This window comes from Xiphophorus hellerii, chromosome 21 (assembly GCF_003331165.1).
Source record: "Xiphophorus hellerii strain 12219 chromosome 21, Xiphophorus_hellerii-4.1, whole genome shotgun sequence".
NCBI lineage: Eukaryota > Metazoa > Chordata > Actinopteri > Cyprinodontiformes > Poeciliidae > Xiphophorus > Xiphophorus hellerii.
The window spans coordinates 10875525-10899506 of NC_045692.1; the positions used below are offsets into that span (position 1 = coordinate 10875525).

Here is a 23982-nt window from a genome sequence, read left to right on the forward strand (position 1 = left end):
TGTCTCTGTCTTTTTGTCTTTCTCCATGATATTATGCGCTATATGAGTGCATTTGACTTTTTTTCCCCTTCCATTTGCGTTTGAGTGATTAAGCTGTCTCCCAGTTCTCAGCACACAGAGACCGATGAACTTTTGAAGTGTTTCGATGCCAAGCTTGTCCAACTGCACTGTGTGTTGTTCTCATCAGAGAAAAACGAATCCGACTCTCAAAGCCGCAACACACAAAGCAAGCAGAATCAGAAAGAGCATTTCAGAAGCTTTAAATTTTGAAAATGTCACTCTTCCTCCCATAAGCCACAGATGTTGTTCTCTTTTAAAGGGCAAGAGAGAAAAGTTGAGCATCCATTTGAGCTAAAACAGGAGATAATACAAAGTCTCAGAAGGCTGAACAGGGAAATAAAGTGGAAAATGTATTCTTCTGAATGTTAGATTGTTCCCAGACTGATGAGTTGGAATCAAATCAGATAGCACATTATCAAAAGATAATTGAAAAAAAAAATGAAGTGCATTAAAAATATAAATGTTGGCAAGCATTTTAGTCCTTGTACGTTTTGATTGTTCAGCAGCTGCATATTTCAGTTTATTGCATTCAGTGTGTCTTTTTCATGACGTGAAAATTAAAGCTGTATGATCCAAACTGCAATCTAAATTTAGCTCATGTTCAAATTATCATTAAAGAAAGGTTTGCATTGTGTAATGTACTCTGCACCTAGATATTGTATTTGTTCTAAATTGTTTATTGCCAGGGACCGCAGTTTAATCTGTTATTGCTCCTATACAGACTTTATCTCATGCGATCACCCTTGATTTTAAGCACTTTTTTACCAGAGCAAAAATAATTTTCATTATTTTGTTTCTTCAATTCTTTATCTAGAGGTATTTCTCAGAAACTGTCATGTACCAGCCTTTGAGCAATAACTTTCCACTACAGTAGCAACTTCAAATAGTTTTTCGGCCCTTTTGAGATAGCTCAGCAGGATAGCATCTGGACTTCCAAACAGGCTTCCAAACAAAGAACTACTTCTCTAAATCCCTGGGAAAAAAAAGTTAAATATTGTAGACAAAAACATCAATACTCCAGTAGTCAAAAACCAAAATAAATGAGCAAAAAGGAATGAAAGAAATGGCAGGCTGTGCACATGAGAAGACCCAATAAGAAACACATGCCAAGCTAACAGAAGGCAGCCACTTAAAAAAAAAGTTCTTGTTAAGCTTCTGAGCAGTCAATATGAATCAAAAAAGTTTCACTCTTAAAATGATTTTTTTTTCCTCTGCACTACCATAGCCTTCCTCAGTGAAGATCAACACAAAACTTGCATTGCTATGTTGTCAGCTATCTTGTTAGTAAGTGGAACAAGACACCGGTTCTTGACAGGCACTGAAGAGAAATGATAGAGAAGCAGCAACATAAATTACCTGCACACCAAAAGGAGAGAACAAAGACCCAAGTTTATTCTCCTTTAGACATATCAATTCGTCTTTCAACCTATATAGAACTAAAAGAAATTGACACGTACCAAGTTTTAATGATAGAAGAACAGTAATTGATGCCAACAAAAGAAATTTGTTGACTGGAACTATTAAATCATTCTTTTTATTGGGGTTGAAAAAAACCCCAATAAAATCAAAAAAAACTCCCTCTTATAAGTTGATGTCAGCAACCGTGCCGCTTTGAGATATTGTTACAAAATGTCCAAAGTCATATCACAACATGACTTAATGGATTACTTTTAATGTTGTGATAAATAATAAAAAAAAAATGTGGGCTTTAATATATAAAATAATCTCATCACTTTTAGGGTTCATGTTTTCCGTTTTTGTTTTTATGTTGCTGCAGCCATCCACGAGCCTTCATGTGAGGCTTACAAACACTTGGGTTGGTCATCTGACACCTACTGGATTGACCCCGATGGTAGCGGACCCCTTGGCCCCTTCAAAGTTAACTGCAACATGACAGGTGGGCATGGCATTGGCTTCTACATTTACATGTGCTGTTTTCTGCTCCCAAATTCTTCCTAGTCACATTGACCCAAGAAGGAAGAAAACTCTGCAGCCCTACTTATTCTTAATCTCAGACAGCGACAGGCTTAACCTGCCAAACCTGGGGTTTCCATGGCAACACACACACAGATTCTGGCATTTAAGGAGCACTAACCACAGATGCTCATAAACATATGTGCACCAACGCAGACACCACAAACATACATGAAACAAAGCTTTTGAGCAAATCTAAGAGGACTCAAACAGGCCAAGTGACACTTTTGGCACACTGCCACCCGTATGCACACTTTCATGAGCGCACGCACACACATGACTGAATACAGAGATACTCTGGAACAGCAGAGCATGCAGGCAGAGCAAAGGCAAGACTTTTGATGAAATGTCACTGCACCCCACTGGTTGGCCCCTTAGTCACGCTGAACAGCACAACTCACACACACACCCCAGAAAAGTTTAAATGTTAAGAGTTTTTTCTTTCTTGCACAAATTTGCTCCTCTTAGAGACCTGAAGCCTATACTGGCACATTTCTTGAATGGCAGTGCAAATGACCAGGACAAAATTGGAGTGAGTGATTTGGTCCCTAGCAGCATACAAGAATAACAGCAGTGTCAAGTGTAATTGTGTTTTTGTTTTTAGTGCATTTAAATTATTCAATCAGCATGTAACCAGACTAAATTGAATAAATTCATCATATTGTTCATGTGCTCTGATTTATGATTCAGTGTTGTGTTTTTGCATTTGTGTATGAGAAGAAGACAAAGTGTGGACAACTGTTAGGAACAACCTGCCACCCAGAATATCAATCACTGGCTCGAGCAGAGAGAGACGAACTGTCCTCCAAGTCAACTATAGTTCCTCTATGGACCAGGTAACACACACAGACAGGAGTCTGTAGTCCCGTTATTTTTTTTTTTTTGTTGCCCATGGGAATACAACAACACAATATTATAATACCGAGCACTCTATTGTAAAAAAATCTTGATTATTTGAATAATCAAATATCCATTCCCCCTGTAAACACAGTGAAATAAATACTGTGTGACACCATTTCAGACATCAGAACTCAAATTACATCTCAAGTCAAATCAGAAGTGAGTTTTGTGTAAAAATATCTGAGAAACTCTTTCCTGAACATTTTGTTTTAATGATCAAACTGTCACCTTGGTCTTGATCAGTTTGTCCAGAGATGACCTGTCAGGATGTCTGCAGTAGGACGTTAAAGGTTTTACTTTATTTTTAGGAAGTGTTGGAGTCTCTAACAGCTATGTAGATAGAAAATGAAACATGTTTGCTGTGCCTGAGTGCAGCAGCATGTCCGCTTTAATCCAAATCATTTTGTCTGTGTTACTTTGAAAATATTCTTGGACATCAAATTGATAAGAACAAAGCAAATATATTCCAAGTTAGAAACATTTAAATCCACCAACTTTATACTTTATTATAAAAATATGAGGTTGGTGAAAGCCTGGGCATAAAGAGATGTGCTCATAGTCCCCAGACTGTTTTATTTGTGAGCTGCATCATTACAGATCTCTTATGTCATTTTTCCAACTCAACTCTGTACTCCTTTGTGTGATGTTGGAAAATACATCTGCTTGTTGCTCCAATAATAAATATTAATTTGCATTTAGACCCACATAAAATGCTGGTGAATACAGATGTGGCAATTTAAGAACTAGTGTGCCAGAAGCTTTATAAACAGTTGAGGAAGACTATAACTTTTTAAAATTGTTTACAAATATGCAATAAATCTGTTTGAATTTTAGCCTAAAATCCCATAACAGCAGCCTCATCATTCTCCATGCTTCTCACTGAAATGCAACAAAAACTAAATCAGCCGCACTTTAAATCTTTGAGCCTCCAGACCCGCAAATGCCTGGTGATAAACCAGCATAACGAGTATTTAGCCTCATCCCTGTATGAGTTGTCTGCTGAGGTTCTTTTAAATACAGCTTAGGTTGCCTGAATCTGCTCTCTTGCATTCAGGAGTCGATACCTTAATCTTTCTGCTGTGTGGTTATAGATTAGAGTTGTCAATCTCGGTCAAAAGCCAACTGTGGGTGAATTTCACATGTTTCAGTACCCCATGAGGAATGACTACATTTTCTTCTCCAAAATGATGCTTTAAAAGTAAGAAATGACACAGTTTGCATCGGAAGTGCTTTCTTTGCAGTGTGCTCTTTCATTTTAATGGTTGACATTTTATTTTCAACCATTTAAATGTACTGTACAGTAGAAGGAAGTTAAGCTTTTTTTTCACTTAATTTTATTTTCTTATTTTGTTGTTAACTGAAATTGGTATGTCTGGTTGAAAATGATGAAGTGAAAGCACAGATCCTTGACTGTGTTTCCAGGTGACAGCCATCACCACCAGTGCAGAACACTGCGAGCAGCAAATCATCTACAGCTGTCGCATGTCCCGACTGCTCAACACTCCAGGTAAGGGATGAAGATGGTATCTTAATTCACCACAGACTCCAAAACAAGATGGCACACATAGAGGAAGAATGTTCTGTTTTCAACCACACATATGGTGTGATGGAGAATTAATTGTACACACAAGAGTAACTAAAAACCATGAAGCTGCTTTTATGTTTTCTGGATTGTCTACCCCAGTGCCAAGTGTTGCAAAAGTTTCTTAAAAAAATAATGCACTCTCCCTCAAATATATAATCTTTACCAAAGACCTTTAGAGATTCATTGGAAGCTTGTTGATGTACAGCACATGTGTAAGACCACCTACTTCTCTTTTCACCTCTTTGTGTTTAAATCATTCTTCTGGAACTACTTCGACAACTGAAACAGACCCCTGCAAACGAGAGGAGTCCTAACTGGAATAATTTGGCTTACCTCTATTTACATTAGATTTGACTGGATTCACTTTGCCACTCATCTGATTGATCTAGGCCTAGTGGTGTCATATCAGTTTACTTTGGATTTGTAAAAACGTGTGTTTAATTGCTCCTTCCTAAGAGGTTTGACTTTGATCTGAGTTGTGTGTGCAGCAGCTTGGAATGTTTTCCACTAACACCCTTGATTGTACAATCCATGTTTGTGCACTTAAACACCACTCTCATTTTTCACTATTAGAATAACAAGCTTGCAATCATTTTCTGACCTGTTTTCTTTTGGCAAAAGCATATTGCATTCTCTGCATGCCCACCTACACACACTTTGCGTGCATAGAGCATGACCACAATGACCTACCTTTGAGAATAGCTTCGTAAAGAAAAAGCACTCCTAGCAATTAAAGAGAGCAAAAGCAGACAAAGAAGGTGCAGGAGATGAAACGGTGGATTTGTTAGGGTAATGTCTGCAAAGAAGCTTGTTTACTATGGTTGTGAGGTGAGAAACGCTGGTAGGTAACCAATAAGAGAGATATTGCAGCTTGTTGAGGATAGAAATTTCCACAATTTTTTTCTTTTTATCGCCCCGCAAGGGGTCTTTTTGTGGGCTCTAGTGTCCCTTTTTTCAAAGTAGGCTGACAGGAAAGGGGAAGGAGAAGGGGGAAGACATGCGGTAAACGTCGTCGGGTCCGGGAGTCGAACCCGAGACAGCCGCGTCGAGGCTACGTTTGCCTGAATGTGGGTCGCGCTAACCCCTCCACCACCACGGCACGCCCAATTTCCACAAATTTTAATGGTGTTTAAAACTTTTAGGGTTGGAGTAAGACCGCTCTTTTTAGAAAAGAAATATTAGCTGTGTTATTTTACATAGTGATTGCATTTTGCGCTTGCTCATGCGATTGTGTCCATGGTTTTTGATTGACTGAAAGAAATAAAGGTGGTTTGTAATAGCCGGGTCTTAGTGCAGCAGACCAAAACTTTGCAATTAACTTCCATAGCAATGAAAGATGGTCCTTTTCATCTACTAACGTAGTGTGCCCATACAAATGCACATGCACACACACACACAAATTCAGACTCACTTAATATATATTTATTTTTCTCTTTAAATCTAAAACACCAACATGGAAACACACTCATGCCACCACACATATCCATGCAGCCAGGCAGACCTTCATTAACTAGCTTGTTCCTAATTCACAACATGTAAAGTTAGGGAAATCCAATTACTAGTCTAAAATGACTGCGAAAGTAGGAGCAAGAAAAATCATTTACCCAAAAATATGCTTCATAAATTACCTGTCAGCTTTCATCAAATTACACCGTCAACAGCATTTCCATTGCGAACCACAAGCACGCATGTACGCAAGGCAGATACACACCGGCTTCTCCACTACTTCCAGTTTCACTCCATCCAGATCTCATCTATTAGCCGAGGACTGGCATTTTGAAGCCAAACGAACCATTAAATAGGAATTATATTGTGCCACCAGTAGCACACCTATTTTAAAAGCTTGGACAGTAATTGTTCTAAATGTTTGACCTCTTCTTAACCTCTGTCACTTATTTTTAGCATTATTTTATCACTTCTCTCACATAAACACACCCGAGCACGCGGGCGTCAGCAGGCACATTCTGTTCAGTTTCCACTGATTCACAAGATGGAAACCTGAAACCACCAGAGTGCTCTGTCCAGACATGTACACCCCCACACATAAAAAAATACACAACTTGGACACAGTAATATTTAATTTTTCTTTCCATCCTGCTTATTCCTTCTTCCATCTCATATTTTCCTCTTTCCACTCCTGCGTTTATTCTACAGAAACCACATTTATCAATTTCCGCCCATCTCTTCCCTCCTCTTGCTTCATTCTTATCTTCTGTAACTCATCTTTGTACTTTTCTGTATCCATGTCCCCTCTCAAGTTGCCTTCCTCCCTTTCCTCTATTCCAATTTTACTTCTTTCATGTTTTTGTTGTGTAAATGTTCGACATTCTGTTCCATCACATTGTTACTGTCTTTCTTAAAACTTTTTAAAACACTTATTCTATTACTATTATTACAATCAGACAAATGTAGAAGCAAAATACTGTATGTTGCTTGTTCTCTGTCAACACAAATTGCCATGGTTACATCAAATGACTCTTGGTAGAAGTTGCCAAAGTTTGTCAAGATGAATAAAAATGCATCATGAACCAGAGCCTACACAAAAGAAGAATATCAAGCACAAATGTTTTCTGAGTTCTTGTTTCAATTATTGGCACCTCAAGAAATATGTCTAAAATGAATAAAAAATAACTTCCCTTTTATTTCACTGGCATTTTTGCACACTGACAAATGTAAAAAAATCTTTGCATAATGTCTGTATGTCATTTTATAGTTGTGATTGATGCATGGCGGCCCCATAACACAACTACTTGCTGCAGTTCTCCAAACAAAAGCTCTTCATACTCTTGTACATTTCTGCAAGAAAACCTAAATCACTGCCTTGCTACTTTTGTCACAGTTTCACTTGTTTCAAGTTGTTCAATTTCCAAGTATTGATCTGGTTGTACATATAATCAGTATTGATCTGACTTAAGGTGGATAGCATTTTTATTCTTGCCACTTCTTTAAATTTAAACACAAGTTGCTCTTACTTGAAAGACTCTTCTTGTCTTATTCATTTTGAAGCATGTCTGAAAGAAACCAACTTCTGTGTCTCATATATAATATATTTAAACTTTGGGGAGACAGGAAGTCATGCATTAGTGATTAACAGTTCCTGCACACTTCAATCAGCATAAAAAATGCAATGTTTAAAAAAAGCTGTTTAGTCCAAAGAATTGTTAGTGGTACAATTAATTGGCAGCAATGACATTGTGAGAAACAGTAGTTTCTGTAATTTTTTTTCGGACTCAAAAAATGTAGTTGAATTGAAAGATTGAATTAATGTTTTTTTCATTACTTCAATATATATTTTCAGAAGAAAATATTTACTTTGCTCGTTGTCCTCTGAAGACCAGCCAGATAACTTTATGCAAGCAGAAACCTAAATAAACTTTCAATGAATTGTAGTTAAGAAATGCAGATTAAATTACCGACATCAAACACTGTGGAATGGCCTAGCACACAAACTCCGACACGCAAACACATGCAGGTCCCATTTTAATTCTGAGAATTGTACACACAAATGCACACACAACGTTATAGAAGTTTTAACTTGTCAAAGTTCATGCTGTTTCTTCCTTTCCTTGGGGTGAATGATGGAAACATTTAAAGCATACAGGCTAATAGGGAAGAAGTATTTTCCCCATCAAGTAAAGGAGCTTATTTATTCACTGAACTGTGTTTCACTGAGTGAAAAAATATGCAGCTCACAGTAATATATTGGCATTTTCTACTCGTACAACAAAGCACATCTCTCATCAAGTTGACAACAAAAGAATGCCATTGGTATGAAAAGGGTTATTATTTTATTACATTATATAATCCTGAATTATTTGTATGTTTTTTAGTTGTGAATAAATTAGTGACCCACGGAGAAAAGGGTTCCTGATAAAACACTATTATACAGCACCTGGATGAAATTAGAGAAGATTTTCATAAAGTAGAAAATAAAGAAAAGTTAGACGGTGACTGACTGATAGTCGCATATTGTCTTAAAGAGCAATTCTGTGGCCAGAAATAGACTAAAGACCCTAAAATTGTTATTTCCGTAATAAGTCCATTGTTTCACAACATTAACTATGAGTATGTTTTATTCAAGGATTAGATTTTGCCTTCGATTCAATATTTTCATACTTGTCGATGAATTAAACATACACCATCTAACCCATGTGTCAACTAGAGGGTTTGAAAACAATTTGACCTGGGTAAGTCGCAGCTCATGAATCCTGATTTAAAGTTTTCCCTGAACCATCTATGCACAGAATAGGAAAGGTTGAAAATTGGCCCTGGGTGCATTTGATACAAACAAGGCAAACACAGGAGGAGATGAAAAAGAAACAAGGGTGACAAGAGATGAGAGATGAGTGTGGTTCAGGATAATGAGGCTGTGTGTATGTGTGGCTTTGTTCCAGTCCATTCCTCTGGTACCTCTGGTCTCAATTATTGCCTCGCAAGTAATAGTCAAGTAAACCAGTGCCATATTCTGCACGCATATTCATTCAAATAGTCGCATGTCTTGCGTTCAACCCTAATGACTTCACTTCCTCAGCACTGGTTAACCATCTGTTTATGTTTTCTTTTTTCCCTCTCATCTGTGGTTTCTGATGTTCATCATTAACCTTTGCAAATGCAGCAGCAGCGGGACTCAATAGCTTTTCTCTCCTTCTGCTCTGGCTTTTAGTCTGGAGTTCTTCTTTCTGCAAATGCAACAAGTCCCGATAATGGTGCACCGCTGTGAATTATGAACAAGGCTAGTTTGCGTTCAGCTGAATAACAAAAAAGTTTTGTGACTCATTATGTTGAAAATTATGCATTCCTCCAAACTTCTTTAGTGCTCAGTGAATTCTGCTGACTAATTCCTGGCGTGGTCTTTAAGTTGGGACACTTACTGAGGCTATTTCTTGACTGCTTTGGAGAAGTATTAACATTTTCATCAGTGACCATGTACTTTTACTCCATTTGCTTGAAATTATATCACTATTAACATCTTTTTAGATTCTATATTTTATGCCATTCAATTTTATTAGTCTATTGTGCCCCACACAGAGCTATGTCTTTCATTACTCAACTAATGTTCTGGATACAGTGTCATTAATTTTAGAAAGAACCCAGAGCCAGAAGCTAGAAGGAGCTGAAAGGGAACATGAACTAATATAGTGAAAGACAGGAGAGAGGAAAGCTATTACTCAGATCCTCAGGCATCTCTAATGCAATCCACTCCTCCCATCTTTCTCGCTCTTTTCCTTTTCTTACCCCCCATAGACAAGCTCCTAATTAACATTAAATTATCGTCTCACACTTGCACTACTTTACATGTGGTGTTGGGAATCAGTCCTTCTTCAAGGTTGCTGCAGCGTTTGGGCCAACACCTATTCTCATTATGTACTGACTATCTAAAGTAGTTGACAGTTGTAAAGAGAGAAATTGACTTGTACGTTTAGTTTTTTTGTTTTTTTTTTACTCTAGCCATTTAACAATATCTTGCAAAAATATTCACACCTCCTAAACTTTTTCACACTTTAGCTATTTGTTTCACTCATTTGTCTGGTTCACTTCCCTGGCAGACAAAACAACTGCATGATTTTGGTGACTACGAGTAGACAGTCAGTTTCACAGCAGGAAAAGTGGGTTATTTTCTGTATCAAGCCAAGACTACTTTGATCGCCTATTCAAGGGGAACAAAAGATATTTTTTGGACTCATGACCCATTTTCCTGAAAGTGGTAACATCTTTCTTAGAGCTCCAGTTCAGTGACGTGTATCTTTGTAGAGAACCCTTTACCTTCAATAAATCCAGGATGAAAGTCAAATGTTCAAACAGCTATGTAATTTTTAATGAAATGGATAAATAATGCAAACGTGAAAGATAGTGAGCAAGAAAATGTAGATTTGTAGCCTGCTAAAATAACACAGGTGAGCTGTTTTAGATTTGCACAGTTAAAGTAGTATTTATTTGACCAAAGTATACGTTTTGAGCCACAGCTGATAGCCTGGGTTACTCTCCACAGATGTGAAACCGCACATGCACAGAACGAATGGTTACAGAGTTTGTTCTACGCATGCGCAGTCAGATAACAAAAACAATGGCAGATAGCATTATACTCTGTCTAAATGTGGAACTTTGCTCCAATCAACATACGAAAACAGATGCAGTTTCCAGACAGAAAGTCATGCAGGGGAAACCTGCAACAGGTGGAAACAGATGACCTTCTCAGATTGGACAAAAATTGCACTTTTTAATAGATAATTTTCACAACATAGAATAGTGATGGCAATATCATCAAATCTAGATGGTTTTTTTAGCAAGAAAAAGGAAGCTGGTCCATGTTGAAGAGCAGATGAATGGAGTTAAATATAGGATAATACTGAAAGCAGCAAGTTTTAAAGTAAAGACTTGGTTTACTGAAAATAAATGCAAACACTTTTCAAGTGTACAGTATCCTTTTACAGTTAGCTATTGCAACTATGTTATGCTTTGCATTGATCAATCACATATAATCTCAGTAAAATACATTGAAGTGCTTAGTTGTACAATGACAAAATGTAAGATAAATGCTTTTCACAGAAGGCAATTAGAGAATATCAGGTTCCATTAAGACAGAAAAATAGGCATCTATGTGTCTTACTCTGAAAACAAGTCAGTGTTTTTGTCTGCTAACGTCATACACGGCAGAACAGACTGTATATAAAACAAGGACACACAACATGACCCCTCTCAGAGATACCCAGATCATTTACATTACATAAAGTCCTGTCTTTGGTTCCAGTTGCCTTGTTAATGCATCATTGCTTGGGATAATGCTATCATATGTTGTATTGACAGGGGCATGTGTCTTATCCAGCTCTGTGTCTGTCTACCTGAATACAGCACTTACAGTTTGCAGTCACACAGGTGCCAGTGTCAAAAAGAAGTAGTATAACACTTTACACTACATTAACCTGGGGTATTACAGTCGTTTGCAAGAACAGTGTCTCATTCTCCTGTCTTTTATTTCCTTTTTTTTCCCTTTTTATCTTCTTTCTTACTGCTTGAGATTTTCTTCTTCGATTTCTAAAATGCTCCAAAGAGGATTCTTTTTTTTTTTCTTATTTCTAATTTATCATACATGCATGAATTAAGGGTATAGTAGGAAATTAATCTGGGATTCCATTATGGCTGTGTGCTGTGTCACAAGCTGATTGCCTCTAAGCCACGGTGCATTGATGTAGTCATTCATACAAGAGGAGGCCCAACCAAGCATTGAGTGCAAAGAAATGTACATATTCATAGTTCTTAAGATTTACTGGTGTATTTACTTTTTGGATTCATTCCAGCGAAGGCTGTAAGTGCATAAGTAATAGTTACTGTGTAATAATGTCTTACTGTGTAATGGTCAATGTGTTAACCAGTTTACACACAAAGTTGAACAAATGTTCAAAGGTGTTAAATAAGAACAGAATAATTATCAAAATTTAATTTTGGACACAGAATTATTTCTGACAAATGTATGTCCCCTCGAGATGAGGAGGGCCTTTCACAGTTCAGCCCATTTTAGTCGTCCTGATTAAGCTCCAGATATATGAAGATCATGACAATGGTAAAAATCTGTTAAGATCTACAGAGCAGTTGTGCACAATCAGGTTCTGAGTCCTAAGGCAACTTAGGTTCCCCAGCAAAGAATAAAAGCAAGTCTTTACTTTTTGGTGTGATTTTAGATTTATTTGAACACCTGACATTTCCTTAAAATAACAGGCTTTTAAAAGCAACTGCATGACACAGGGCTTTTTAGACTGCAACAAAATGTTTTTAATGATATCCCTCTCTGCCCGCTCTTCTATTTGTCCAAATTACTTGTTGCTGTGCAGTTAATTAGACAGGTTCACATGGTTTGTTTGTGATTAAGCGATTAGTTGAAATCGGTGTCCTTGTCTTATTGCAAATCTGTGGTGTGAATAGTGGAATTGACTGAAAGAAAACAAGGAGTCAAAAGCTTTGTTTTTTTGTTAGAAGCCATTTGCCTTTTTCTTTTGTAATTTAATTCACCCAGTAAATTTTTTGTTTTAAAGCCAACCAATAATAAATTGCTTACATTGGGTAAATATCAGTCTAAATTTACCTGGTGTTAGAATTACATTTGCATTTTAATTCCATGCAAATCAATGTTTCCATTTGGACAAATGCGACTGGTAACAACAAAACCGGGCACAACTCTCCCTAGGGGAGTTTTGAGTTATTTACAGATTCTGAAAGTTTGGATTCTAAGATTTCCAGTGATGTCAAAAACATAACAGTAAAGGAAAATGAAAAACATATTGCCATTTGAAAGTTGGCACTCTGCTAACAAAAACTGGGAGAAAACAGCCCTCATAGTTTCAAAATTGTCCCCAAACCTGTTAAGCTACTTGGGGTTATTAACCAAAGCTGTTCATTTACAATAGTTTGCAATTACTCCAGTACTGTCAACAGGTATGACAAGGAAAGTTTGCAGTCAAGTGAGCTAGCACAAAGTAAATAGTTTATTTTAGATGTTACAGCTACTAGATGACGTTAGTATCGCTCACCTGGTCACCATTATATTGCATTCAGTACAACACCGGACTGGGTAGGCCCATCTGCATTTTAGGTGGCATACTATGTATTGTAATAGTGTTCTAAAAACATTGAAAGTTGTGAAACTCACCCCATGAGGAACTGTAAGTTAGTTCTGTAGACATGTATACCTCTGATCACATACGTAGACCTGGCATGTTTTCTTTTCATCTGTGTCTTTCTGGTTGGATGTTGTAATCTCCGAAGGTACTGTGCACCTGTTGGCTTCAAGATGCATTCTCATGCCCTGCCACTATCTTTCTTCTGCTAAACAATCCATCCGTGTGTTGTACTATGGAGAACGTTTGCGACTGCACAGCAGTGTGGAGAATTCTGTTTTCTTCTATAACTGCATTTAGTGTGACAGGAAAAGTGATCCATGCCCACTCTGAGACAAATATAGGTGGGCATTTGGCCCGATTCCATAAACAGAGATGGGCTGGGATCTTTTTTTTTCCCAAAAGCACATTACCAAGGTGGGTTAAGGAGAAATAGTGTCTGTCTGTCTGTCTGTCTGTCTGTCTGTCTGTCTGTCTGTCTGTCTGTCTGTCTGTCTGTCTGTCTGTATCTATCTCTAGCTATTAATTTATAAATGTTTATAAAATGTTTTGGTTTATTTTCAGTACTAAAAACATTAGATTTTTTATTTTTGTTTATCATAAAGAAAATTGTGTTGTTTGAAAATATTTAACAAGACTGTCATTAAAGGCTTTTTCAAGCACAAAGCTGAGAGCATCCAAACCGCGCATTCAGACAATTGTTTTGTACCTTTGCTCTCCTCAGCCAAAATTAATCATCAGTCGATACAACCTGCTTACAAGGGAGCCTATTATCCATAGACAATGGGAAACACTGCACAATGCATTGTGAGCTCTTTTCTAACAGTTTTGTTATTGCCATTGCTTGCATTACAATTCTGTCTGAGACGATGAACTTGCTAATTCTGGTCTCAGACTCAAGATAAGCATTCACTTTATGCGAGTCAAAAAAAATAAAGATGTTTTTTTTATGTCATATGTTTTGCTTTAACTTTATAATAATATAAACATTAAACTGCATATAAAAATAGTGAACAAAAACAAACATTGCCTGACTGAAAGCACCAAAGAGAGCTCTCCACATATACTAAACTCTGATAAAATGTCTGCTTTGTCAAAACATATACACAGTGTACTGTACATACATATGTTAAAGTACATAGTCGGTCTAAACATTTAAGGATAAATGCACAAAAACTAAATATTGGAACTAAATGGAGAAGATATTGCATGCAATTTGATTACCTACCTCTCATTAAAGGTTTCTAAATTTTAATTTTAATCAATCTCCTCTCTGAAATGGAGTGTACTAATGGAAGGGCCATAGGCATGTCATGTATAAAGAAAGTATCCCACTCAAATAAGAGACACAAATGCACCTTAATGAACTGAAAACCTCTAGTATATCAAGTAAACTTTATTAGTTCTATTTTTTGTATGTCCATGAAAAATTTCCTGATGATATTATGTGATATAGTAATTTCTAATACACATTTTGATCCAGGTGTTTACATGCACCATTATCATTTTCTCATTATCTGACATTAAATCAGACTAAACATGCTACTTTGATTTAGTCTCTTCCTGAAAAGTTCATATATGAAATCTGTCCCTTTTTTTGCTCTGTTTGTCTTTCAGCTACTGCAACAGGTTAGGCCATGTTGTTTAGATGTGAAATCCATCTTAATACATTTTCTTTTTTATATTTGTTTCTTATTCAAAGATGGTCAGTACAACATTGAACATGGCAGGAATCAGTGTTTAGCTCATCAAATAAATTCAGCAATACTGATGGGCTTTCAACCAATTCAAAGAGTATAAATTGACAGACAAAAGGAGAAAAGAAATAAACAAACTTTGCACTCTGCACCAACAGCTTGGTGGGAAAGAGAAAAGAATCATTGGAAGTTCTTCAAAATACTGGTCCCCTTCTCTGTGTAGACACAAACAGCTACATGCACAACACCTCAAATGAAAAGCTGATGAAATGATAAAAGGCATCTGGAAAAGTGAAATTGACTCACTTGATGAGTCATAATTATGTCTTTTAATTTGCAGTGAATATTCCTATCCAAGGTTGCCAGGAATAACGACTGTCAGGGAGTTGTAGTGCATGACCACAAATGGATCATCAGACATTTAGAAGCCCCTCATCCTTGCATGACATGCAACGTTTCTAAACCCTGTCTTACACTCATTTATTTAAAAAATATTCCCACGTTGGGTTTTTTTGCTAAGCATGCATATTTGAATTTGGAAGTGCACAGATTGCTGGTTAGCGTGATGATGTTTGCGACAGTCACTGGAGGCAGTTTTAAGTCTGCTCTCGGATTACAGCGGGATATTGGGGCACAGAGAGATTAGACCAACTGGAGAAACAACAGGAGAAAAAAAAACAGGGGAAATATCTTTCAGTGATGCTAATGAAGCAACACAGGGAGGAAGTTTGATTATCTAACTTGACCTTGAGGGGATAGGAGATGAACCCAAGAAAGTTGCATTAAAAAGTTTGCACATTTTTACGTAGCAGGGGATCAGTGAGTCTATTTGTAGCTATTTGCTTTAACATCAGTTCTGTTGTAAATCTATTGTGTGTCTCTTACAGAGTCATTGTGACAAAAAAGCGTGTAAAAGACATAGTTCTGTGGAGCAATTTGTGTCCTGTCTTTCAAATGGAGACACTAAACAAATTAATGAATATTCATGATGTTTGTCTCATCAAATGTTGACGTACCATGTGACATTCTCTCATAATTACCCAGCTCCATTTGCATATGTGTGTGTTTGTCTGCCTTATGTTTAAATTTCCACCCTTCCTAAGTAGTCAAGCATGATAACCTACTGGTGATCAGAAAATATTAGTTGTAATCAATTTACATATTTTCCATTATTTGAAGAAGGATGGAGTTTCAGGATTATTTTGTGAGACAATCAATCATGAAAATAAGAACTTCTGTTCAAAAACCTATATTAAAATTATGCAAGATTATATTTATAAACACCTGTGACGTTCAAAATCCTTTGACAACTGTCAGAACTTAAAAAGGAAGATAAGAGACACTTCTTGTCCCACTGTTATTACTCAAAGGAAGTATCATCTCATTTCAGCTCTTCAGGAATTAGAAGATCAAATGACTATAGTTTTTTTTTTTTCTTTAAAATTTAATTCACATATGATAGTAGCTAATCTTAGAATCATACCTCACCTTTTAGAACATCACTGTATTACTTTCCTCAAATAGCAGATGGGTTTATCCCGTTCTGTTATGTATAAATATGACATTTAATCTTTAGACTGACTTACGGGGTGTGTGTGTGTGCGGGCGCGGGCGGGGGTGTGCGTGTGTGTGTAGAAAAGTACACTGTTAACATGTTACACTGTATATTAAAATAAATTTAAAGCGATTAGTGCATGGCAAAAGAACGCTCACAATCACATTAAAGGATAAGACGTTCGCCGACCGTCAAACATAAGTACTATCAAGTGGCGCAGTTCATAATTTCATCTTTTTTACCTATTGCTGTGCTGATGCGCACTGACATACCAAATCCACTACTGAGAAAGATTGAAGACAACTTTACCAGAAGCTGTTTTAGTCATGTATTTTAAAGCAAAAAATTTTTTCAAAATTGTATTCCGTTTCTACTCTGTTTTTATGAAAGGTTGGCAAATACTGGGTCTTCTGTTTGTGTGTTTTTCTGTACAGTAGCTCAAACAAAAATATGAAGTATATTACTTTGCTGTTACTTTCTACACCAGAAATTAAACCTATTCTAAAAAATTCAAAACAGCAACTGAGATACAACGCTGGCCTGGTAAAAGTATCTGTGCATTTTTTCCTCTATTGGAAGAATTTGGTATGTTGGTGCTTCCAGTTGATTTTCTCAATCCACCAGAGTTGCATCTACAAATGAGTCCTAGTCTTAAAAATAGATAAAAAAAGGAATAAAATCTTCTTGTATCCATAAAGAGAATAAAACGTATATAGCTATACAGTATATAGGATAAGACCTTGAATTGTAGACTGAGTTGGACAGGTCAGGTGAATCTGGCATTGATAACAGGCATTTGAAAAGCTCAGCTAAACTGATTTTTTTTTTTCACATTTAGTGTATTTTAGCTGTTTTAGTGATTAACTGATATCTTTGTATGTCATCCACCATTTATCCTTTCCTTGTTTGCCATCAGAGAAGAAAACTTAATCCTGCATCCACATCTTTTGTTGACTTTTGTATTTGAACAAACGTGCTAGATATATATCTATATGCACATTATTGCATATATATATATATATATATATATATATATATATATATATATATATATATATATATATATATATATATACTGTATGTGTGTGGGTGTGTGTTTGCGTGTAGGGGTGTGTGTGCATTTATGAGCGAAATCTTATTTAAAAGACAAAAGACAGATTGAATTGTTCAGTTCCAATTTCCAAAAGAAAAAAAAAATCACAGTTCTTTCCATCTCATCAGAAGTCAAACTGTGTTCAGCATTTTGAGTGATTTACTTTGTTTAGCGTCTTTGACATAAAGTGAGTGAAGGTGACGGAAGCAGTAGCTGTCTCATTTCCTTCCGTAAAGCCTATTATAAGAAAAAACAATCTCGGGAACAGTTTAGAAAATGGTTCATATTTCATCCCTTCAAAGCTTCATCACAGTTTCCTTGCCTTTGGATGGCTTTGAAACACTATTTTATAGTCGGGAATTTTTTTGCACAATGCGGTCTAATTCATTCGCATCTAGGGAGGCATTTTGTCAATCTCCCTTTTGATACAAATTCAGAATATAAGATACTAAAATATATAGCTAATGGTCCCTCACGGCAATTGATTTGGGTTATGATCAAAGAACAGCCATGAAGTTATGCAGCAACAACATAACTGGTATGTTACTTTTGTAGTTTATGCACATAATGCAAAGCAGCAATGTTTTTGTATCATAATTGCAAGAAAATGCTGAAGTGGGAAATCATTATCCAGTTTGCTAGTGTCATCTTGTTGTGGGTCAGGCTGATATATAAGACAGATATGTCATAAGATTCAAAGGAGAGAGTGATCTGGATGAATACTGTCATCCTGAACTCACTGGGCAGAGTAACAGCTGGACATTCACAAACATCTGCACAATGTTTGCTCTCTAAACTTAACTGCTTAACCTCATCTTTAAAACCTATTGGCATTCAGACCCTGTTGGGTCATGTGCAGATCTGACTCATTCGCTTTCTTCCTCACATTCACGTGAATCTACAAGGTCCTCTTTTCCTGTCACACACACACACACACAAACACCGTGAACCCAGTCGCCCTCACGACTTCTAAATTTTCCAGCAGTGTAGGCAAGTGGCATCGGGCAGTTTGTCCCCCTGACAAGGGTCACCAACCTAGGGGAGAGAGCTCTCTTTCCTCACACTGACTGCTCAGATGAGTCCTGTGCATTCACCGAGATAAACGCTTTAAGTGGGGGAGAAGGGAGAGTGGGAGGAAGGAGGAAATGAAGTGGAGATGGGTGGAACTGAGGGAGGGTAACACAAAGAATGGGGAAATGAGACCTAGAGATGAGAAGAGGAAGGGGAATAGCAGGTGGAGCAGAGGGATAGAGCTGGGTCAGGCTGGCAGCATGACTGGTGTAGGTGAGGATGAGAGCAGGGGATCTAGGTGTTGGGGGAGGCTTGTGAACCACAGCATGATGGATCACGATGTTAGCGGATAAGACGGCTGTTGAGAGGGGGCATGCTTGGCTTGTCAAAAGCAGCTTTTGTCAGGAGGCTACAAACAGGCACACACACATAGTCACACTGGGAGAAGAGCTCCGCATGTAGAAGAGAGACAAGAGAAAGTGAGGGAGAGGCAGGACATTATGTACCACTGTGCTTAGCAATTTTTATGTCTTAAATAATAAAAGGATTCCAAGCCTTCAACCTGCTTTTCATGGAGTCATTCAAGAAAATAATCTGTGTGCAGTTCCACTTTTTCTACTTTGTGGGTTCTATTTCTCTTTCTCTATTTCTCTCTGCATATGTCTGAATACACAGATCATTGACCTAAGCAAGGTGAGGGCCATTTTCTCTTTAAGTTTTCAGTTTGTCTTACTGTAGTGTGGCACTTCAGTCAGTAGTCCTTTCAAATTTTTCTCTCAACTTGACTTGGTCACTGGAACACATTTATATTGTTAAAGCATTTAATAAAAGGTCAATATAAAGCCAGAAGAGCTAAAGAGTTGTTACAAGTACATACCTCTACAGGACTTTGTCTACAATCCTCAAAAGGACTGTAGACAAACAAATTAGCAGGTATTGTCAAGTCTAGATGAACCATGCTCATGCACTTCTACCTTCCAATGAATGCTGAAGTAAATGTAAGATAAATGTAAATTGCGTAATAAAATAATGTGTCAAAACAGTTTTAAAATGGTTTCTTGTGGTCAAATTTTTTCATTAAACCAGTGACTGTTGAACATGGGTGTGTAAAAAAAAAAAAAAAACTGGATTAAATTTTTAAATTATTGCAATTACAGTTATTAAGCAAAGGCAACTATAAGCATGTGTTCTTTTAGCCTTGACTTGTAGGAAGTCAATGTTTCAGCGTGTTTGCATGTTTTTAGAAGTTTTGTTGTTTGAAGTTTGCAGAGTAGATTTAAACCAGAAGAGCAGAGTGGTCTGGAACATTACAATGTCAGCAGATCTAATATGTATTTAGGTGCTAAGCCATTTAGTGATTTATAAAATTTAAAAAAGTATGTTGAATTTGATTATCTGAGCTACAAGCAGCCAGTTCAGAGACTGGGGTTACGTATATGCTCTATTTTCTTAATTTTATTGAGGACAGTAGCAGCGTTTTGGATCAGCTGATTAACTTTCCAGGAACACCTGCGAAGACACAGTTGCAGTAATCAGACTAAAGATAAATGCACAGATGAATTTCTCTAGATCTTGCTGGGACATTAGTCCTTTAATCCTGAAAATGTTCTTCAGGTGTTGGAAGGCCAACTTTGTAACCTACATGCTCTTAAGGTTCAGACCTGAGTCCATCATTAGAGCTTTTGAGCCTGTGCAGTAGTTTTTAACTGTAATAGCTGAAGCTGTGTGCTGACTCTCAATCCAAGTTTAATTCAAAAATACTTCAGTTTTGTTTGTATTTAACTGAGGAAAGTTATGGCACATCCATGCATTCTACTATGCGTCTTCTCTGCGATTTTCGTAGTTGTCTTTTGAGCTCCATTTCTCTTGAGTTTCAGAAAGAATATGTTAGTGCTGCATGATCTCTGAGGGTGGCTCCACATTGACTACAAATGTGAAGCTACACATTTGTAGCTAATGTGTTGGTCATATTACATACATGTTAATGTGTGTGACCGTGCCTCTGTAACTGTCACATAAATTAGCGTTGTTTCTGCTAATGTGTGTGACCGTTCTATTTGAAAGTTATGATTCATCCAAAGAACGTGTGTTTTCTTTTCTGAAAAAAATAAGACATAAATAAATTTTGTTATTTGGGGTATCTGGACGGTGTAATGTTGTCAGTGCCCAGCCTGTTTAGTTTGAATGCTCAACGCTGTTGTTTTGGAAAATGCTAGTTATTGATTTTTATAAAATGTCAGAAAAAATTGAGAGTCAGAAATTTGCATTAAGAACTTAATTTTTTTTTTTTTACTTATTTTATTTAATATGTTAAACTAAATTAATATTTTAGCCTGAAATAAATTACGTTATATTTCAGGTTAAAAACTAAGCTCAGTGGACAGTTTTATGAATTTTCTGAATCCTTCGGAATTAGAAAGGTTTCTTACGATCCCAGTACACCGAGCCAGCAACCAGTCATGGATATCGTCTCCTGTGTCCAAAGCATCTGTCTCTCTTTTTCTTTTTGTTTTTGTAATGCCGTAATGCACTGTTGAGCTTGTCACATTCTTTCAGCCTAGTTCAACATTTGGAAGAGGCACATGGTCTTTCAGTGAAAAAGGTTTGCAATGTAGTGTGACAGAATCCAAAAGCTACATCATATTTATTTATTTAATTTCTTCAAAACTGAATAAAAAATACCAACTGATGGTCATGATTCAGGAGAGAGCGGTTCTATATGACCGGACAAACTTGCAGTTGGCAATAAGTAAAATAAGAAGGGCTTCTTTTTGCCGTTCTTTCCAAATGGCTGCTAAATATAAAATATTACTCTGAGTTCATCACTCCATTAAGATGCGGAATTTGCAAGATTTTTTAGGAATATGTGCTCTGTAATTGTTGCAAAGTCTTAACAGTAAACTTGTCCAAAAAACCCAAATTGCTTAAATTCTGTTCTTTACAAAGAGCTTGTCTATCATGTTGTTTTATAAAGATGCACTAATGAAGCCTCCTGTTTTAAATAACAAAAATGGTTGAACATCTTAGCTTGTTCCATTAAGGAACTTTTTTTTTCTCATTTTTTAGTCTCTTGTTGACAAGATGTCACCTTATCCTAATAAGGGTCATTATTTTGTTTTAAGTTTACTTGTTGCAAATCCTTAGAGCTCTGAATTATGCAAATTGTCCTTGTGTGTCAGTCGTGTTCAGGGCACCTTTCCTCAGCTCAGATTAATCCTGTCTAATTACAGACGCAAACAGTTTGATATATTTGCAAGCACTTCTTCACTTGTGTAGGTGCAAGTCAAGCAAAAGCAGCAGTTCAGTTCAAATCGAGTCCAGTTGACTGATTAGCGTCTGATGTTCAAATTACTCCCACAGAAAACCCAAGGCAAACTACAGACTTCTGAACTCATGGCAATAACTGTGTTTAACAAGCAAATTTAACACAAAACAAAATGAATTATTCAGGGCTTTAATCCAACCAAGTTTGTTGAGAGTCACAAATTAAAGACCCCCTACAGTGCTCTGAACTCTCTATGTGATGCACGTCCAGAGGTTTCACAGCCCCAGAGTTCGCAGACTTACAGTAGTTTATTTTACAACAACTTCTAAGGCTAAGTTCATGAAAAACCTGTGTTTGAAGGAACAAAAAAATCATAAACCATTATACTGCCAATTAATAATCTTGTCTACCTAAAATATATTTTTAGAAATATGGTTGTCCTATGAATTTTTTTGTTCACAAAATTGATACATTTTTATATAGCAGTACATGAAATACAGGTTGACTTTAAAATTTAAGGTGGGCTTTAAATCATTTCTTTGGCTTCTTTATGCTTCTATTTTCTCTTTTTTTAATTTTGATGTCCTTGCATTTAACAACTACCACCTGCAGCAAGGTGCTACTTGCTTCTGGTTCTATACATTACTACATAAAATATTTATTCTAATTCATCTCTCAAAGCACATAGCAAAGAAAGCATAAAAGAGCCCAGTTCACATGGAATCACTATATTCCATATATTGACTTATAAAATGTAATCTGTTTTTCATTCTCAGTAGCAGTAAATAAAAAGAAAAATAAAAAGCTAAATGTCTGCCATTGAAAGCTATTTGCTGTTTATGTTTTCCTGTGGAAGCACTAAAACCTTTTGCTCTCACAGCTGCAGTGCAAAAACGGAGTCGGGGTTATTTTCTTTAAAACTCTTACTTTCAGTTGTTTCATTCGTATAATGTGTGCAGGGACTTTCAACTCACTGAGTGAGTGCATTTGGTACGAGAAGCTTTTTGGGACTTGTGGAGTGGAAAATAGCACACCATTGCGACAATGAGAAATATTACAGCTGAAGGCTCAGGGATGTCATGGCGCTCTCCATCCATTCTGCCTCACTCGGAAGCAATACGTTTTTATTGTCATTTGTTGTCTGCAACATATAACACTGACTATGGCATGCACAATATGACTTGATATCATAACAAAGCTGCCATCCATTTTTAAAGGTTCTGTGGATATGGAAGCGTATTTTTTCATAAACAGTCAACCAAGAGCCGAACTATTGGGAAAAGTCCAAATACCAGAGGAGAGGAATGAATAGATCTGAAGGAATAAGAATACTTAATGATGCACTAAACAGAGAAACAAGAGATGAAAAAGCGAGAAAGGTAGAACCCTCTAATGATGCTTCCTGCTGTGCTGTACTGCAGGTAACTGGGAGACTGCCGATGTTTCCACACAGCTTCTCCTGACTCCCTCTTACAAGGCAGTTATGAAATTATCATAATCCATTTTCAGGGTGCACTGGAAGAGCCTTTCCATGTGGTGGGCTGTAAACTGAGATTAGATTCACACCATGATTTAAAGGCATCTCTGCAAATGCAAATGTAGAGAGGATTTAAACCCGGTTCCGTTTTCTGGACCTTCAAAGGACATAACATTTCATGACATGGCCTTAAACAGACTTCAGACTAAAGCAAAAACCTTTACCTTTTTTTCTGTTTTGGGACTTGCATTAGATCTATTCCAGGTTTCTTAAAAGGATTACTCTTCATTTATCTGAACAAACTAAATCCAGGGGATATGGCAGAAACCATGTGAGAAAGCAAGTCACTGAGAGGGTATACTAGATATCCTCTAAATTTAAGGAGAAACATAAGGATCTAAGTGAAGAAACTCCAGCAGTATTACATCTTTGTCAGCCAGCTGTGATGCATTTATGTTTGAAATACACATTTCAAAGGAAGCCACCCCTGAAATGAGAAACTCCAAGTGAAACTAAGTGTGTGTTTACATCAGCATGGTGTGTGCATATCTAATGTAAGGGTTCCTCAGAGTTACCTGTTTAAGTATGTACTCACAGTGTCTGTGTTACGGTAAAGGGGTACTTGTCTGTGGTTCCCAGCTTGCTTTGGGCCATCCTGTGGTGTTTAAATCTGTGTATCATCTGTCGTTTAGCCTTCTAGCCCTGTGCCTCCGAAAGGCCTGCTGCCTCCTCGGTGTTTGGCGCACCGCAATGTTT

General features: G+C 37.0%; 1 protein-coding gene across 2 annotated transcripts in view; it reads left to right on the top strand.

The window, feature by feature from the left end:
• Positions 1–23982, top strand: part of cntnap2a (contactin associated protein 2a) — a 294552-nt gene that overhangs the window by 169216 nt on the left and 101354 nt on the right. For both annotated transcript variants that reach the window (XM_032552191.1, XM_032552192.1), the window contains exons 13-15: positions 1838–1957; positions 2755–2870; positions 4357–4441. In XM_032552191.1, the coding sequence (XP_032408082.1) occupies positions 1838–1957; positions 2755–2870; positions 4357–4441 (321 nt within the window). The remainder of the gene's footprint in view (positions 1–1837; positions 1958–2754; positions 2871–4356; positions 4442–23982) is intronic.